Here is a 14,099-nt window from a genome sequence, read left to right on the forward strand (position 1 = left end):
TGGAGCCCCCAAAAATAAAGTCTGACACTGTTTACACTGTTTCCCCATCTATTTCCCATAAAGTGATGGGACCGGAAGCCATGATCTTAGTTTAAGCACACACACACTGACAATTACAGCATGTTAATGTGTATAAATTAATAATAAATGTTTACATAAATCTTCACAAACATCCTTAGTATATCTGTAAAACTGAATTCTTAGATTTGACATTGTGGTTTATAAGAAATACAGACTTTGTCATTCAGATGAGAAATTCATTAGTATGTCTCACAACTTATTCGCCAAAGCTGGTCTCCTATCTTGCCTTGATGGAAGCAGACTGTGAAGTTAGATAATGGGGAAAAAGAAGAAGAGATATTTCATGAAAATCAATATACAGAGTAAAAGTAGGAAAAAGAAAATATATTTAACATCACTAACCAGCAAGCCTGAAACCTCTGTGCTTTTTGTTTCTTCCATTGGCACCCCTGGAGGCCTTCAGGGCTCATAAAAAGGGAGAGTTTCTACTCCACTTGGGTGATATACTTTAGGAACTTGTCATTGTTTGTGGGAATTGGCAAGTGGCAACAGTTTTTCAGAAACCACCTCAGCTTATCAAGTGTGCACAATCATTGCACTACATTTGAACTATTATATTTCCAGGAGATGGTATATCAAAGTCACAAAACACATCTCAGAGACTGGCTGTCTACCTCCCAGGCAACACTGAGTCCACAGTAGTTCTGGCAGCAGGAAAACATTAGCTAAGTACTTTGCTGACACCAGAGAGTCTGTAAGGGGAAAAAGGGAGTTCACATCTCACACACACATTTATCTAGGGTCCAAACGAAGCCAGTGGCAAAGAGAGAGGGGAAGGAAAAATAATTCTGAAAATTGAATGAAGCTTGAGGCAAAAACCTAGTTCCTGAAGACCACAATAATTCCTGCCTGGTAGTACTATAATTTAACATAATGCTCACTGATGGTGTTTGTAGATATTTTTATCTTTTGGAGTGGCAAAAAAAGTTCATTTGGGTTTTCTAAAAGCTAATATAAAATAATCCAAATGAACTTTCTGGCAAACTCAATATATCCCGCATAATATGATACTAAATTTATATATAATTTTAAATCTTATTTGCCAAACACGAAAGAAGTTTGAGATTACTTTCATGGTAATAGAGTAATTGCTATAAAATGTCTATGGCATAATGAAAATATTTTTCCTAAATATCTCCTGTAAAACTATGTAGTCATGAAGAAGCATAATGAAGTGTTACATCATCTATACATCAAAATTAAGTATTAATAAATGAAATAATAAATGAAATGTTCTCCAAATAACAGCCAAAGTCTCGGCATTTTAACGATATGATTATATTAATTAAGAATGTCAACACAGGGTCTACCCTGGTGGTCCAGAATATCAAAAGTTTTGGTATATCAAAAGTCATGCTAACATTCCATGCACATCTACCTTCTAAAATCGTATTACATTTGGCTGCAAAGAAAAAAATTAAACCAATGAAGAATGATGTCAGAAGGATAGCAGAAAAGTAACAGGCACTCATTAACCCATGAGGAACTCAATATACAATAAACAAACAGAAAAGCCTTTGGGAAAACTCTACAAACGAGTAAAGCCTCACTACCTGTCCAGAAAACATTAAGCCAACAAGTGTAGGAAAAGTTCATGACACTTTGCTGGCCTCATGACAATCTGAAGTAATTGAATTACAGCTGAGCTATTTCAAATCCCAAAAGATGATGCCCCATACGTGGAACAGGGAATAGTGCTTTCCAGTACCTTGAAAGTGTTCAGTTTAAGTTCTTGTCTGAAACAGCTTTAAGATAAAAGCTTGTATTTGCATGGGCCGCTTACATCTGAAACTGATATTTCCTCTTAACAAGCTGAAAACAATTTCAATAAAAGCAATAAAACTGTTCTTTTCTATTAATGTGCTGTGCTTAGTCACTCAGTCGTGTCCCACTCTTTGAGACCCCATGGACTACAGCCTGCCAGGCTCCTCTGTCCATGGGGATTCTCCAAGGAAGAATACTGGAGTGGGTTGCCATGCCCTCCTCCAGGGGATCTTCCCAACCCAAGGATCAAACCCAGGTCTCCCACATTGCAGGTGGATTCTTTACTGACTGAGCCACCAGGGAAGGCCTTTTTATTAATACTTCATCAAAAACTCTGTTTTAAACATTCCATTTAGCACCAGTGCACACAGGCCAAGTTTTCACATTAAAACTATTTCTGTACACCATCTTTCAATCCTAAGAACTTGATGGTGCACTTTGCTTCTGTAATAAAAGTACCCAGGTGGAATAAATGTGTGTTGATGAAATGAACATGATTCATTCAAGGTTATGAAGAATAATTAAATTTTAATTAAAACAGGAATAAAAAGATAGCAAAAGGTAATGGCAGCCATTAAATGTCAATCATACACATATATCACTGCAGATGATGACTGCAGCCATGAAATTAAGACGCTGACTCCTTGGAAGGAAAGTTATGGCCAACCTAGACAGCATATTAAGAAGCAGAGACATTACTTTGCCAAAAAAGGTCCGTCTACTCAAGGCTATAGTTTTTCCAGCAGTCATGTATGCATGTAGGAGTTGGACTATAAAGAAAGCTGAGTGCCGAAGAAGTGATGCTTTTGAACTGTGGTGTTGGAGAAGACTCTTGCGAGTCCCTTGGACTGCAAGGAGATCCAACCAGTCCATCCTAAAGGAGATCAGTCCTGGGTGTTCATTGGAAGGACTGATGTTGAAGCTGAAACTCCAATACTTTGGCCACCTGATGCAAAGAGCTGACTCATTGGAAAAGACTCTAATGCTGGGAAAGATTGGGGGCAGGAGAAGGGGACGACAGAGGATGAGATGGTTGGATGGCATCACCGACTCAATGGACGAATTTGGGTGGACTCCGGGAGTTGGTGATGGACAGGGAGGCCTGGCGTGCTGCAGTTCGTGGGGTTGCAAAGTTAGACATGACTGAGCGACTGAACTGAACACATACATACAGGATTCTGGCACTTTGGATTACATTTTTCTTTCACAATCAAAAACTGCCCTCTTTTTAATTTCAAAGAGCAAGACTAATTTTTCATTAATCACATGTATAGAACAGCTATTCCTAAGCAATGCAGAATGTTACCAACTTTCCATGTGTATTGTTGCTACCAGATAATCACTATTAGCTTTTCACTTTCTTCCCATGTGAAGTCCAGTCCATTAAGGTCCTGCTGATCTGTTCATAGTGATTGGCAGATGCTTCTAATGATTCATTGTGACCTATCTCCAAAGGGCACCCTTGAATAATAAGCATGGCTAATCATGTCATATTTTTATATTACTTTTTGTCCCTCTCTGATGCTAATTCACACAATATTCAATTGGATAATTTAAGATCCTTTCTTTTTTAGGAAATAAGGATATGCATCACCCACACTAAATGAAGTCAGCCCCCTCATTTTATTGATTTCTTCTCAGACTATCATAAAAAAGCTGTAATGAATGCATAAGATCAACAGTCTTCAAACTTCAGGTAGAAAGGTATCAACAGTTCAAAAAGCCTCTGGTAATTACATATTTATACAGATAATGGGCCATTTCCACATATGTCCTTCTTTCTCTCATATAGCAAATATGTCATTATTTTTAACATATTGTCACTTGTAATGATTCTGCACTGTAATAATCTCAGACTTATCTCGGAGAAATGGGCTCTTCCTCACAGCTCAGTAGTAGAGAATCTGCCTGCAACGCCAAGAGACGCAGGTGCAATACCTGGGTCAGGAAGACCCCCTGGAAGAGAAAATGGTAACCCACTCCAGTGTTCTTGCCTGGGAAATCCCATGGAAAGAGGAGCCTGGAGGGTACAAGGGGTCACAAGAGTCAAGACACAACTCAGTGATTAAACCACTACCACCACAATCTTGGAGAAATAACTTATTTACTCCTAGTATTAAATTTTCCAATGTGTACTCTGCTGAGAGAATTGCTCAAAAAATTTACCAACATCATCACACTTGAAAGGATTCTCGGCAATATTAAGTTCTTCAGTGAATGCTGAGGATGCACTGGTTTCCACAGTAGGTAAATTTCTAGTTTCTGAGCTGTATAGGTGCACTTATTACACAAAAGGTGTGGATACCCGATGGAAATTTTTACAGTACTCATTACATTCCTCTCCAGAATAAGTCCTGTGTTTCAGAGTGTCTATCTTCTGGTACAAGCCTTAGCACAGGTATTGCTTTGTGTGGTTTCTATGAAAGATGTATATTGAGATGTCTAGTGCATTATGAGACCTGCATAGGGCCTCTCCTCATGGATTTGAAGTGTTTCTCCTTAATGGACTGTCTGATCTTGCCTAATTCTTGAATTCTACATAAAGATTTTGTCACCCTCATTGCATTTACAAGGTGTCACTCCACTATGTCTTTTTTTTTTAATTAAAAAAAAATTTAAACTTTTTATTTTTGGCTGTGCTGAATCTTTGGGGCTGCACGGGCTTTTCTTTAGTTGCAGCAAGTTGGGGCTACCCTCAGTAGCCTGCAGTATGCAGGCCTCTCTTATGTTGGGAGGAGCACAGGCTCTAGGGTGTGCGGGCTTTGGTAGTCGCGGTGCACAGGCTCAACAGTTGTAGCCCATGGGCTTAGTTGCTCTGAGGCATGTGGGATCTTCCTGATCAGGGATCAAACCCATGTCTACTGCATTGACAGGCATATTCATTACCACTGAGCCACTAGGGAAGCCCCGTGTCCCACTGTCTGACCTTTGGGTAAAATCTTTGCCACACATGTTACATTTCTGTGTCTTCTCTCCAGGATAAATACACTGGTATCTAGTGACGAAGGAGTAATAATATGAAACTTTGCCACAGGCATTGTATTTTTAAAGGATGATGTATTTGGTGATCCTGGTCTTATAAGAAACAACCTAAAAGCTTTGCAAAATTCAATACACTTGTAATGTTCTGTGCAGTGCAGATTACTTGATTATTGGTGAAAAGTGAGACCCAAGTAAGAGTTTTTCTAGGGTTCATCCCGGAGAAGGCAATGGCACCCCACTCCAGTACTCTTGCCTGGAAAACCCCATGGACAGAGGAACCTGGTAGGCTGCAGTCCACGGGGCCGCTAGGAGTCTAACACGACTGAGAGACTTCACTTTCACGCATTGGAGAAGGAAATGGCAACCCACTCCAGTGTTTTTGCCTGGAGAATCCCAGGGACAAGGGAGCCTGGTGGGCTGCCATCTATGGGGTCGCACAGAGTCGGACACGACTGAAGTGACTTAGCAGCAGCGTTCACTGCAACTGTGAGGTAATTTTGAGAATGAATTCTTTGGTGATTGAATTCCTTGTCTAAAACACATTTATCACATTTCCCTCCAAAAGGACCTTTCAAATGAAGTTAAGAGGTGGACACCTGCTAAAACCATTTCTTAAATTTCCTCACAAACACAGATTACCTAACAGTAAGTTAGACTTGAGTACACCAAAGGATTTGTCACACTCATTTTATTAATAAAGTTTGTCTCCACTATGATTCTTTGGTGGACTTTAAAGTACAAATTTTGACTTAAGATTCTGAGAAAGTTATAAAATTTCTACAATTTCTATCCAGTACAGATTTTCTTACAGTAAATGAAGCCATGCCACTCATGAATGTGCACAAGTTTCTCCCCACCATGAATTTCCCATGACTTTAAAATGTCAGTATTAAATGAAGATCTTCCCACATATATCCATTAACTTGGTTTACTATCTGTATTGATTTCCTGATGCGTAGTAAGGGTTGAGATCTGAGTAAAGGCTTTTCATTACTCACGGCCTTTGGAAGGTTTTTCTCCATTATGAATTCTCTGATGAACTGAAAGGTCTGAATTTTGACTATTGACTTCATCACATTCCTAACAATACTATAATTCTTCTCCAGTCTCATGTCTCAGATGTTGAGTGAGGGTTGACCTGTGATGAAAAATTTTGCCACACTTAACTACATTTCTAAGACTGCTCTCCTGTATGAATTTTCCGATGACATCTAAGGTGTATTTTCTGACTAAAGACCTTGTCACAATCATTGCATTTGTAAGGTTTCTCTCCAGTATGGACTCTGATGTCTTGCATAGTTTGAATGACAATGAAAGAATCTGTGACATACATCACACTTATATGATTTCTATTCCCTATGGACTAATTTATGCTGAGTGAGGGCTGAGTTCCTATTAAAGCTTTTGTCACACTCGTTACATTTGTAAGGTTTCTCTCCAGTATGAATTCTCTGATGAATTCCAAGGTTTGATTTTTGATTGAAGGCCTTGCCACATTCATCACATTTGTAAGGTTTCTCTCCAGTATGAATTCTCTTATGTCTTGGAATGCTGGAATCATGACGGAACATTTTGCCACATATATCACATTTATATAATTTCCCTTCCATGTGGATTAACTGATGTCTACGAAATTTTGTGCTGTAATGGAAGGACTTTCCACACTCATTACATTTATAAGATTTCTCTTCAGTATGATTTCTCTGATGAAACACAAGGATTGCCTTTTCCCTAAAGACCTTGCCACACTCATTACATCTGTAGGGTTTCTCTCCAGAATGAATTCTCTGATGACGTGTAAGGGTTGCTTTTTGACTAAAGACCTGGCCACACTCATTGCATTTGTAAGGTTTCTCTCTAGTGTGAATTTTCAAGTGATTTGTAAGGTCTGTTTTTTGACCAAAGAGCTTGCCACACTCATTACATCTGTGAAGTTTTTCTCCAGTATGAATTCTCTGATGATTTGCAAGGTGTGAATTTCGACTAAAGACTTTTTCACATACATCACATTCATGTAACTTCTCCTCTGTATGGATGACCTGATGTCTACTGAGCTTTGATCTCTGAAGAAAGATTTTGCCATCCTCAACACATTTGTAAAGTCTTTCCCTCTGTGCTTCCTGGTTTTGTGTCACTATTAAAGGATGTATGTAATTACTCCCATATATATGTGAAATGTTCATTTCTACACTAGAAGAAATTCTCTGAGGCAGTGAAAATGGGGCACAACTACTGAGAATCTTGTCAGCTTGAATGAATTCATCAGCTTTGTCTTCACTTTTAAAAATATACAGTTCATCCTGAAAGCTTAAGGCAAGCCAATTTTCAATAGGCTTGATTCTGGCAACACTTTCATCAGGTTGATCTTTATTACCAGTGAGATTTTCATTATGGGTTATAAGCATTCCTTTGTAATTTTCTTCTTCATCTTTCTGCTTAGACTGGAAGTTGTATATATTTTCCTGAATGACCCTAAGGTAAAAAAGGTCCATTTCATTCCTTTCAGGTCTTCCCAGTATCCATGACTGGAATACCTCTCCTCTATCAGAGTTTGTCTTCAGTTGTAATTTCTTGACCACAGGCACGTAGGAGATATCTACAAGATATAACAAACCATATACATTCATTTAAATTTGTAAATAAATGTTTGTTAAATGCACAGTAATATACCAAAAGTAATACTTAGGTCAAGCAGTTATGAAGCTACCCAACCATGATCATAGAATTTGTAGTAATAAGAAAGTAATGTTCTTTACTACAATGAAAGGGATCAAAGGTAATTCTAATAATTTTAGGGCACCCTAGTTTCAAATGACCTATCACAAAAACAGGCATATTGGAAAAACTTCCATTATCTATTAAAGAAAGTGTACTTTTCAACCACTAACACCAAAGCGCATACCAATTATATGTAAATATTATGGTCTTCTTTAAGTGAAGCGAAAAGAATATTAAACCATATATATACACACACACACACACACACACACACACATATATTCTGCCTAATTATTACACATGAATAAATGAAAAAGAACATAAAATATATTCTAAAACTAAATAATCCAAAACTAGATTATCTAATAAATGCCCTAAATGAGTGGTGGTTCAGAATTGAGAAAGAAATACAGCACTGTGAAAATGAAGAATTTGATAAAATAGTTTTTGAAAAGGCTAAATATTTTTCTAAGTACCTTGCCTATAGCTGTATACCCATGAAGTAGCATAAAACATTCTGAAAACCATCATCTGTAAATAAAAATTAAATAAATTAAATATGAACAAATGAAACATTCTTTAGTTATATGAAGAGCCAGTAAATAGAGCAATTCCACACATACGTAGGAACTTTAAATATACAGTTTATTGGCTCCAAATTATATGTAATGAAGAGTGAGCAACATATAAATTTATTTAATTAGGTTCAGACATAATATTGTTAAAAAGTTTCCCAGATGGCTCAGTGGCAAAGAATTTGCCTGCCAGTGCAGAAGAAACAGGAGACATGGGTTTGACTGCTGGGTTGGGAAGATCTCCTGGAGGAGGAAATGGCAACCCACTCCAGTATCCTTGGCTAGAGAATCCCATGGATATAGGAGCCTAGTGGGATACAGTCCAGGGAGTCACAAAGACAGGGACATGATTGAGGAACTGAACATGCATGCACAATACTGCTACAAACAAAGGGCAAAAGAAAGAGATACAAGACATAATGCAGACAAAGTGGTACTATAATAAATGTAACAGGATACTTATTTTTTTTTCATATAAAAGTAACTTTTAAGTCTTTCAGTTCAGTTCAGTTCAGTTGCTCAGTCGTGTCTGACTCTTTGCGACCCCATGAATCACAGCACGCCAGGCCTCCCTGTCCATCACCAACTCCTGGAGTTTACTCAAACTCATGTCCATCGAGTCTTTAAAAACACACTATTCTCTGCCATCTAACTCTACTTATTCATTGTTAAAAGCGTGCAGAAGATAATCACAATTCTTCAAGTAAGGGAAGTAGATTCAGGGCTTTACATACATGACCTCAGTTGACGAATAGTTAGAGAAAAAGGTGTGAATCTGAACCTACAGACAAAATATTCTTTAAGGCTGCACCACACGACTTCCAGGATCTTAGTTCCCCAACCAGGGATTGAACCAGGGACGTCAGCGGGCAAATTGCAGAATTCTTACCACTGGACTGCCAGGGAATTCCCAAGACAACATATTATTAGCATGACTCCACATTCGAGTAGTCCACCAGACTAAGGTATCAAGGCAATTCAGTGAAGAACGGATTTTGAAAAACTGGTGCCTATCAAAAGAATATTCACAGTGGGAAAATAAAAGGATCTCCATCTGAACTTTACATGTGTAAAAATACTAGCTCCAATTTAAAAGTTTTGGCTATTATGAAAAATCTTCTATTGCACATTTTGTACAAGATGTTTATACAGATAAATGTTTTCAAATCTCTTGGGTATACCTGTAAAAGCAACACTGTTGGGTGTGATATTGTCATCTATAAGAAACAGGGATGTGGTCATTCAGATGAGAAATTCATTAATTCCACTCACACCTTCTTTGGCTAAACTCATCTTCATTAAGGCCTTGACTTGATGGAAGGAGACTGAGAAATTAGGGGAACCCATGGCTACGGGTGCATAAAGAATTCTAGAACCACAACGGCAAAAAAAAAAAAAAGGAATTAGAAAATGGGCAAAATGATAAAGACTCTTCACTAAAGCTGGAATATAGAGTAAAAGTAGGAAAAAGAAAATATTTTCAACATCACTAACCAGCAAGTGTGGGACCTTCACATTTTCTGTTTCTTCCATGTACACCCCCTACTACCTTCAGAGTTCATAGAAAACTAAGAGTCTCTACTACCCACTGGAGATGATCATTATGAACTTGTAATTGTGGAAAGTGGCAACTGGGAACAAAGTTTTTCAAAACCATTCTCAGCGCACCAAGTGTGCGCTGTCACTGCACTAGAGCTGAACTGATATTACATTTTCAGGAGATGGTATAACAAAATCACAAAACGTATCTCAGAGACAGGCTAGCTCCCTCCCAGCCAACAGTTCCAGTAGCAGGAAGGCATCAGATAAGTACTTTACTGAAGCAAGAGAGTCTGTAAGGGGAAAAATGAGTAAATGCTCACATCTCAAACATGCATGTCTCCTGGATCAAGACCAACCCACTGGCAAAGACAAGGAGGAATGATTCTGAAAACTGGACAGAGACTGTGCAGGGAAGCTACATGTCCTGAACACCACAATAACCCCTCACAACTACTACTATAATTTCATGTATGCTCACTGATGGTGGTTGTGGATTTATCTATATAGCATTTAATCTGATGGTAAATTTATCTATGATTTCATGTCAGTCCCCACAGCACCATGCTCTGCCTCTTGCTACAATATGATCAACAGAAATTTCTACACATAAGAAGAAAGAAATGTGATTTGCTGTGGCTTTTCCAGAATCATCGTTCTTTATCTTGCTAAGGACTGAGGACACAACGGAGGGGTAGAGGAAAACATTTCAGAAACTTACCTTCTGCTGGCCTCCTTCAGAATACACAGGGAACAGTATACAATGCAGAAACGTAGCTTACTTTCTAGAATGGCTAACTCAAAACGCACATGAGTAGAAAACATGACACTGGGACAGTTAGTTTGTCATTGAGCTCTAAATATAGAGTGAGTTCTGAAATAACTGTATCACGAAGTGGGTAGATTTTTTGAGGAAATTAGGTTGAAGTTCCTGATGCCACATCCTGAAGTTTTTCATGTCTGAGCCAACAGGGCTTTGAGTCAGTCAAGCAAGGCAGGGGTTCCCAGGAGGCAAAGAGGGGAAAGGCAGAGATACCCTAGAGCAGATCCCCACTTCAAAGGGAAGTGATCCTCACCCACAGAGAGCAGGTTCCTGTAGGTCTCCAGCATCACATCCCTGTACAAAGTCCTCTGAGCAGGGTCCAGGCATTCCCACTCCTCCTGAGAGAACTCTATGTACACATCAGCGAATGTCAATGATCCCTGAAATGAAAATATATTTCACCAAAGGGCTCTGAGGAGAGTTCTTATTCTCATGGAAAATGAGAAGAGGAGAGAGGGATAAGGATCAATTCAGTTGCAGTATGTATTCTGACAGATCTATGCGAAGGGATTTGGAGCAAAATGTGTGTCTCTAATTTTAATTCCTCATACTTTTTCACATAATTATAATGTCCTCCAATCAATGTGGATTTTTCATACTTGTAGACAATACATGAAATACACACAAATAAAAGCCAGCCATGGGTGGTCTAGGCTGAAGTGTTATATAGCATCTGAATGAAAATAAAAACACAACATACCAAAATTTATGATATGCACTCAGAGCTGTACTAAAGGGGAAGTCCACATTGCTAAAAGCTTACAAGTAGTAGAAAGAGGCAACTTGACACTACTGTTCAAGACACTAATGAACATCTCCACCAGAGACATTAGACAAGAAAAAATTCAAAGTTATCCCTGTACAAAGTCAAGAGTAAAATTACCTGTTTTTGTAGGTGACAAGGGTTTACATGTAGAAACCCAAAAGATTCCAAGTTAAACTACTACCTTAAAAAACAACTTTAGAAAAGTTGCAGCCAAAAAAAAAACCACACAAAAATCAATTGCGTTTCTATACACAATGAACAATGCCAACAGAAAATTAGAGAACAATCCTATTTACTATGGGCTTCCCTGATAGCTCAGGGATAGCTCAGTTGGTAAAGAATCTGCCTGCAATGCAGAAGACCCCGGTTTGATTCCTGGGTCCAGAAGATCTGCTGGAGAAGGGACAGGCTACCCACTCCAGTGTTCTTGGGCTTCCCTTGTGGCTCAGCTGGTAAAGAATCTGCCTGCAATGAGGGAGACCTGGATTCAATCCCTGGGTTGGGACGATCCCCTGGAGAAGGGAAAGGCTACCCACTCCAGTATTCTGGCCTGGAGAATTCCATGGACTGTATAGTCCATGGGGTTGCAAAGAGTCAGACACAACTAAGCAACTTTCACTTCACTTTAAGTTCCTATTTACTATAGCAGAAAAAGGGGTAGAATACTTTGGAACAAATGAATCAAGGAGGTGAAAGACTTGTACATTGAAAACTAGTAAATGTTCTGAAAGAAGTCCACGGAGATAGAAATAAATAAAAAGACAGCCATACTCATGGATTCAAAGATGTAATATTCTTAAAATGACCACATTACCAAAGTGTTCTAGAGATTCAATGGAATCTATATCAAAATTTCCATGGCAATTTTTGCAGTAATAGAAAACAAAAATCATGCTAAAGTTCATAGGGAATCTCAAGTGAAGTGAAGTGAAGTCGCTCAGTTGTGTCCGACTCTGCGACCCCATGGACTGTAGCCTACTACGCTCCTCTGTCCATGGGATTTTCCAGGCATGAGTACTGGAGTGGGTTGCCACTTCCTTCTCCAGAGGATCTTTCTGACCCAGGGATCGAACCCAGGTCTCCCGCACTGTAGGCAGACACTTTACCATCTGAGCCACCAGGGAATCTCAAGGGACCCCAAAGGGCCAAAATACTCTTGAAAAAGAAGATGGAGGCCATTGTTGTGAGATTTCAAGACATATTACAAAGTAATCAAGATGATGTGGTATTGGCATAATCAAAGATACATCAGCCAATGAAGCAGATTAGAGTACCAGAAATAGGAAATATTATGGCGGCCCAGTGGTTAGAACTCCCCATTCTCGGTGCTGAGGGCCTGGATTTGGTGTCTGGTCAAGGAACAAAGATCTTGCAAGCTAAGAGGTGCAGCAGAAAAAAGAAAAAAAAAGAAAACCAGAAATAATTCTCGAAAAATATGAAAAATATATTGACATGGATGCCAAGACTACACAAAGAAGGAAGGTCTGTCTCAATAATGCATGGTGCTGACGGCATAGGAAACAATAAACAAAACAAAAAGACAACCCACAGACTGGGAGAAAATATTTGCAAATGATGTGATTGATAAGGAATTAGTCTCCAAAATTTACAACAGCTTATGACACTTAATAGCATCAAAACAAATAACCCACTCAAAAAGTGGGCAGCAGAAGACCTGAATAGATATTTCTTCTCTAAAGAGCGCAGATAGATGGCCAATAGGCATATGAAAAGATGTTCAAAATCGCTAGTTACAAGAGAAATACAAATCAAAACTACAATGAGATATCATCTCACACTGGTCAAAAAAATCCACAAACAACAAATCCTGGAGAGGGTATGGAGAAAAGGGAACCCTTCTGCACTGTGGGTGGGAATTTAAAATTGCTTCAGCCACTATGGAAAACAGTATGGAGTTCTTAAAAAACTAAAAACAGAGCTACCATATGACCCTGCAATCCCACTCCTGGGCATATATATATCCAGAGAAAAACATGACCCGAAAACATACATGCACCCCCTGTTTACTGCAGCACTGTTTACAATGGCCAAGACGTGGAAACAACCTAAATATGCATCAACAGAGGAGTAGATAAAGAAGATGTGGTACAAATTACACAATGGAATATTACTCAGCCATTAAAAAGCATGAAACAAGGCCATTTGCAGCAACATGGACAGACCCAGAGAGTGTCATACTGACTGAAAGAGTCAGAGGGAGAAGGAGAAATATCATATGACATCCTTTATATGTGGAATCTAAAAAGAAATGATACAAAAGAACATACTTGCAAAACAGAAAGAGACTCACAGACTTAGAAAATGAACTCATGGTTGCCAAGGGGAAGGGATGGTTGGGGACGTTAGGAAGTCATGTACACACTGCTATGTTTAGAGTGGATAACCAATAGGAACCTATTGTATAGCACATGAAACTCTGCTCAATGTTATGTGCCAGCCTGGATGGGAGTGGGGTTTGGGGGGGGAATGGATAAATGAACATTTATGGCTGAGTCCCTTCACTGTTTACCTGAAACTATCACAACACTGTTAGTCGGCTATACCCCCTATACAAAATGTTTTTGTTGTTAAAAGAAAATTTAAAAAAAATAATAATGAATGGTGCTGAGAATGTAGGTATCTTCTAGCAAAAGAATGAAGCTGAAACCTTACCTGCTTTTATCAAAGATAAAACCTATTTTTATCAAAGATAAAAACTTCAGTGTGTCACCCAATACAACTCACGGAGTAGAAACACAACTTCTGAGTGATGGAGGTGATAAAAATGATTTAATTTTTTAATGAATTTAATGATTTACTGAATTTCCAACTATTTAAGTTGTTTTCATAG

At 38.7% G+C, this 14,099-nt stretch overlaps 1 protein-coding gene across 1 annotated transcript in view; it reads right to left on the reverse strand.

Moving 5' to 3' along the window:
- The window catches only part of LOC123327520 (zinc finger protein 665), a 392,317-nt gene that overhangs the window by 375,457 nt on the left and 2,761 nt on the right, over positions 1 to 14,099 (reverse strand). Inside the window, exon 3 of the mRNA XM_045163294.1 lies at positions 10,736 to 10,862. Coding sequence (XP_045019229.1) covers positions 10,736 to 10,862 — 127 coding nt within the window. The remainder of the gene's footprint in view (positions 1 to 10,735; positions 10,863 to 14,099) is intronic.

The sequence above is a fragment of the Bubalus bubalis genome, chromosome 18, assembly GCF_019923935.1.
Source record: "Bubalus bubalis isolate 160015118507 breed Murrah chromosome 18, NDDB_SH_1, whole genome shotgun sequence".
NCBI classification, from domain to species: domain Eukaryota; kingdom Metazoa; phylum Chordata; class Mammalia; order Artiodactyla; family Bovidae; genus Bubalus; species Bubalus bubalis.